General features: G+C 43.2%; 1 protein-coding gene across 1 annotated transcript in view; it reads left to right on the top strand.

Moving 5' to 3' along the window:
• Positions 1-6,000, top strand: part of LOC109911808 (transmembrane protease serine 5-like) — a 37,353-nt gene that overhangs the window by 5,884 nt on the left and 25,469 nt on the right. Inside the window, exon 3 of the mRNA XM_048615506.1 lies at positions 979-1,077. Within this exon, the coding sequence (XP_048471463.1) occupies positions 979-1,077 (99 nt within the window). The remainder of the gene's footprint in view (positions 1-978; positions 1,078-6,000) is intronic.

Below are 6,000 nucleotides of genomic sequence, written 5' to 3'. Positions count from 1 at the left end.
TGCTTGGCCTGCTGTGTTCATCCAGCCCTGCACCTTGTTGTCTCGGATTCTCCAGCATCTGCAGTTCCTACTATCTCAAAATCAATGCAATTTGTTATGACATTAAATGACCCAGGAACCGTGAAAAATACTTTATACATCTGTTAACTCTCTTCTCAAGTCTCAACAACTCTATGTTCTATGATGCCTTTAAACATAAAATTTCTTTTCATTCATCAAACCTTGCTCATGTGTAGATAAGCAATGGAGGTATTGTTGGAAGATCAAAGATTAATGTCCATTTATTTCACTTCTACCATCCCATGATACAATGATGATGGAGATCTTTCTAATCACTGTGATTGATCTGTATCAACGAGTCTACAAAAGACCCAGAACATAAAGCAAGGAAGCACATCAATTGATAGAGAGATCTGGGAGCCAATTCAAGGTGATCTAATGCTCCTAATCATGCTGCTCTCACCACATTGTCTTTTTAATCATTCAGTTAATGATGCTATCCCTTAAACTTCCCATGCATGAGGCACTGAAATTCCTTCCCTTCACCTCTCCCTCACTCTGTCCTCTGAGATGCTCCTTAAAATTCATGTCTTTAATCAAACTTTCCGTGCCAATTTTAATATCTCCTAAATGCAGCTCTAAATGATGAAGCCTTGCTTTATGAATTATTGCAGTGCATAGTTCCTAATGTGTCATCTTACTGCAGTCGTTGAACATCATGAGATTACAAGATGTTTTACTGAGTTCAGCTTTATGATGCAATTCAAAAGACAAATGTGAAATGTCACAAAAAGTTTCAGTTCTTCATCTTTTGGAATCACAGCGTCATGATTTTATTGTTGTGAAGTATCTTGCAACGTTTCCAGCAGTGAGAGCTCTCTCTAAAAGTGTTGTCCATCCAGGAGAGGTTAGTGATAGATTTCCTGCTAAATTTGGGGATGATTGCATTCAGTCCCATTTGTCATCTTGTTCCTTTAGGACCCCGCAGGCGACCACCGCGTGCAACTAAGAGGATCCTTGTTCTTCTCTGTGCAGTCACCATTTTCTCTGCCATTGTAGTTGGAATATACTTTGCAGGTAAGATGATTAAATGTTTGTCGGAGGAACACTGCATAAGATGGGGTATTTTGAAGGGATTATCTCAAGTTTTACATTATCAAATTGACTAAGTAGTCACACCCCAACGTTGCCAGAGAGTTGCCATTCCTCCTTCCTGCACCCCTATGGATCACTTATACTGGGGTAATAACTAACAGAACAGCAGAAAATGCAGCTCTAAATGATGAAGCCTTGCTTTATGAATTATTGCAGTGCATAGTTCCTAATAGTGTCATCTTACTGCAGTCGTTGAACATCATGAGATTAGAAGATGTTTTACTGAGTTCAGCTTTATGATGCAATTCAAAAGACAAACGTGAAATGTCACAAAAAGTTTCAGTTCTTCATCTTTTGGAATCACAGCGTCATGATGCTACAGAAGAAGATCAGTCAGCCATCGGATCCATGTTAACTTCCTGCAGAATGTCAATCCCATCTCTTCGCTTCTCCTCACAGTCTTCTACGTTTATCTTGTTGAAGTGCACATCCACTTTCCTTTTGAAACCATTGATCATTATCATTTTCACTATCCTTGTAGGCAGTGGGTTCCACATCATTGCCACTTACAACATTCAAAAGTCCTTCCTCATATCCCCCCGCATCTCTTGCTCAAAATCTTCAACCAGAAGTGGTCGAAGGTGGGATCCTGCTCCATGAACGTCCAGAATCCATCAGTGCCTTTTCAAGAATGCATATCTCATGTGTGAACAGAGTATTGCTAAAAATATGATCAGGATTATTAGTTGAGGTTATCTCTCCTCCCTTACCCAGTGCAGAAAACAATTATGCCTCTATTTCAATCCCATCCATTGATGGCAGTGCTCATGGCCCTCAAGCTGAGTGGCTTGCTGGACCATTCCAGAGGGCAGTTAATTGCTGTGGATCTGGAGTCACATGTAGCCCAAACCAAGTGAAGGAAGGCAGATTTCCGAACTAAATAACATAAGTGAGTCCGATGTATTTAGAATCCCTACATTGTAGGAACAGGCCCCTTGACCCAACAAGTCCATGCTGCCCCTCAGAACATCCCACCCAGACCCATCTCTCATAACCCACCTAATCTACACATCCCCGAACACTACAGGCAATTTAGCACAGCCAATCCACCTGGCTTGCACATCTTTGGACTATGGGAGGAAACTGGAGCCCCCAGAGGAAACCCATGTAGAAACAGGGAGAATGTGCAAACTCCACACAGACAGTCGCCCGAGGCTGTAATTGAACCTGGGTCCCTAGCGCTGTGAGGCAGCAGTACTAACCACTGAGCCACCGTGCCGCCCCATGTTTCTGTGACAATCAGTGGTCACTATTACCGCGATTAGTTTTGAATTCAAAGATTAATATTTTCCAAATCAACCTGTTCAAAGATGTTATTACAAACCTCTGGAGCAGATGGGACCTGAACCCAGACCTCCTGACTCCGAAATAGGGATGCGTGTCGGCAATCCCTTGCTAATGAGTAGGATTGTCCGCCTAGGAAATTCCGTGTCACTGGTGATGGGTTCTGTGGGTCCTTGTGTGGCTGATGAGACTGATCCTAGAGCTACATCTCTAAACACACATTTGACAGGTGTTTCTGGGTGGAATTGGTCCTTGGCCCTGAGATTATTGACATTTCTTTGTCTGGTTCCTTTTCCATACTCCTCTTGCCGATGGGTGTTCTCAAAGAATTGTGTCCCTTCATACAGGAGTTTCCTCCAAGTTGGTTTCTTCTGAACAAGGGTTTCCCATGCGTTAACATCTGTGTTACATTTCTTGAGGGAAACCTTCAGGGAATCTTTGAAACACTTCCTTTGTCTTCATCACGTCTGAGTGTCTCCATTAAGCTGGGCGAAGCAGATTTGCTTCAGTAGTCGGAACTCAGGCATCATAAGCGTGTGGCTGGCCTAGCAAGGTCCGTTTCAGATTATCATAGCACAAATGTTGCTGCTATTGGCTGCTTCAAAGATGCTGATGTTAGTACACCTGTCATCCCAGCTGATGCAGAGAGTCCGTCTCAAACAACATTGGTATTTCTTGAGGGCCTTGTGAGTGGCGTCTACATGTAGTCCAGTTTTGGAGCCATACAGAAGACTTGGAAGGACAACTGCTTTATGCACATACACGGATGTCACAGTCATCAAAGATTCTCATCCTTAGGTGTCCAAAGGCAATGCTCCCAGATCGGATGCCATGTTGAATCTTTGCATCAATGTCAGTCTTAGATAAGAGGTAGCTTCCCACTTAGGGGAAATGTTCAAACATTTGGGAGGATTCCTCCAAGGATCTTAATGGAGGGATGAAGCGGTTGAGATTGAGGCAGAGACCAATTCTTCAGTACCCCTCCATAAAGGTGAGGCATGGAGATTGTTTCCCAAGAGAACAGAGATGACCATCATTACCCATGTGCTGAAGTTGTACAAGTTAGGTCGGTGTTGATTTTTCTCGGGTTTCAACGAGTTGAGTTTGAAATGTTTTTGCATTCATCCTGTCGACAATCCCAGCTCACTGGGAAGCTTGATCTTGACAAGATGAAGGCTGGTGGCAGGAAGATGGAAGAAAGAGTGGGGCTCTGCTTGACCTCAAAGGATTCTGTCAAATTACTATCAAGGGTGAGGACTATTGCTAGCATCTTGTCATCCATGGAGGATATTGATGAATTTCTCCAGTCACTTTTAGTGAGGCTAGCTTACAATTCAAGGTTTTCCTAATCAACCTGTTCAGAGATGTTGCTACAAACCTCTGGACCACGCGGGTCTTGAACTTCGACCTCCTAGCTCAGAGGTTCGGACACTACCATTTTGCCACAAGAACCCTCAATTCAAGATTTTAGTTCATTGAATTTCAACGTCATCAGCTGCTGTGATGGGTCCTGAACTCATGGCCCTGGAGAATTAACCTCGTTCTCAGGATAGCTAATACAGTGACATTATCGTTATGCTGTAACTGAGTTACCTCCATAGATCCTGGTGACCAAAACCAGGAATCCTTACAAGAGCATGGAAACAAAATACTGAGGCTGACAGAAATCTGAAATGAGGACATAAAATGTTGTAAATGCTCAGCAGGTCCACAGGCAGCATCCGTGGGGAGAGAAACAGAGCTAACATTTCATGTCAATTATATTCCTGAAATAATGTGGAGGTGCTGGTGTTGGACTAGGGTGGGCAAGGTCAAAAATCGCACGACACTGGGTTATAGTCCAACAGGTTTATTTGAAGACACAAGCTTTTGGAATCTCACTCCTTCTTCTTGTGTCAGTGAGAGAGGTGGCATCAGACACAGAATTTGTAAGCAAGAGTCAAAGGGTCATAGAACTGATGTAAATGTATTGAATAAATCTAAGATGGCTGTTAAACCTTTAATAAGTTAGAAAGGATTAATATGCAAATTCTAGAATTTCTTTCAAGTTCCTGCCCTGAGATAACTGAAGGTTTTATCAGTATACCAGAGGTGACCTCTCAGGTCAGACATTGCATTTTATGAGGCCTTGTTTATAATCTGGCTGTGTATTAACTTGGAGTCAAACTCATTTTATTTCCAAACTAGGAATTTATAAAATGCTACATTGACTGTCTACAAATTGTGTGCTTTCTGAACAAAATTGAATGTATCTGCATTTTACAAATCTGCCCAAATGCAAATTCACCCCATAGATTTATGTGTGTGAGACCATCCTCATGGGTACCGAACATGGCTATCAGCCTCTGCTCGGTGACTCTGCGTTGTTGTGTAGCCTGAAGTCCGCCATGGAGGATGTTTACCCAAAGATCTGAAACCGAATGTCCTTAACCACTGAAGTGTTCCTCCACTGGAAGGGAACACCCCTGGTCTGGCAATTGTTGCGCGGTGTCCATTCATCCGTTGTCGTAGCGTCTCCATGGTTTCGCCAATATCCCATGCCTTGGGGCATCCTTGCCTGCAGCGTATGAGATAGACAACATTGGCTGAGTCACATGAGTATCTGCCATGCATGTGGTGGGTGGTGTTCCCACATGTGATGGTAGTATCCATGTCATTGATCTGACATGTCTTGCAGAGGTTGCCATGACAGTGTTGTATTGTGTTGTGGTTAATGTTGCCCTGAAGGCTGGGTAGTTTGCTGCGAACAATGGTCTGTTTAAGGTTTCGGGGTTGTTTGAAGGCGAAAAGTGGAGGCCTGGGGAAGATCTTGGCGAGGTGCTCATCGTCATCGATAATTTGTTGAAGGCTGTGAAGAACATGGCGTAGTTTCTCCGCTCCCTGGAAGTACTGGACAACGAAGGGTACCCTATCGGTCATATCCCATGTCTGTTTTCTGAGGAGATGATTACAGTTTTTTGCTGCGCACATCGGAACTGACGATTGATGAGTTGAACATCATATCCCGTTCTTATGACGCCGCCCTTCAGCACCTTCAGTTATCCGGTGCATTTCTCCTCATCCAAACAGATCCTGTGTATGTGTAGGGCTTGTCCATAACGGATGGCTTTTTAAATATATTTTGGGCGGAAGCTAGAGAAGTGCAGCATATTCCTGGAAGACTTTGGAGAGGCAACGAGTGAAGGTGGAACACCCCAGGAACTATAGCAGTTCAAAAGGCTCCCCACCCACTTCTCCAGCGCAATTAGGGATGGGCAACAAATGCTGGCCTGTCCAGTGATACACCCACATCCCATGAATGAATTATCAAAAAAAAGGATTTAAACAAATATAGAGAAAGGAAAATACAGGCAGGATGGGAGGACAGAACGTAAGGAAAGGTCAGGTCTATGATTAAATGGTAATTAAAATGATGGAACAAGTTAAGAAACAAAAGTTGAGTCAAGAGGAAGGATAAATTTCAACAGTAGAACCAGAAAATCTGAAGTCTGAATAAAATGAGAGCAGTGATCAAGATCTGAAAATTATTGAACTCGCCTTTGAATCTAACTCTTAAACCAG

The sequence above is a fragment of the Rhincodon typus genome, chromosome 32 (assembly GCF_021869965.1).
Source record: "Rhincodon typus isolate 14 chromosome 32, sRhiTyp1.1, whole genome shotgun sequence".
Lineage (NCBI taxonomy): Eukaryota > Metazoa > Chordata > Chondrichthyes > Orectolobiformes > Rhincodontidae > Rhincodon > Rhincodon typus.
The sequence above is the reverse complement of the archived record's forward strand: the minus strand, read 5'-3'. Positions and strand labels throughout refer to the sequence as shown.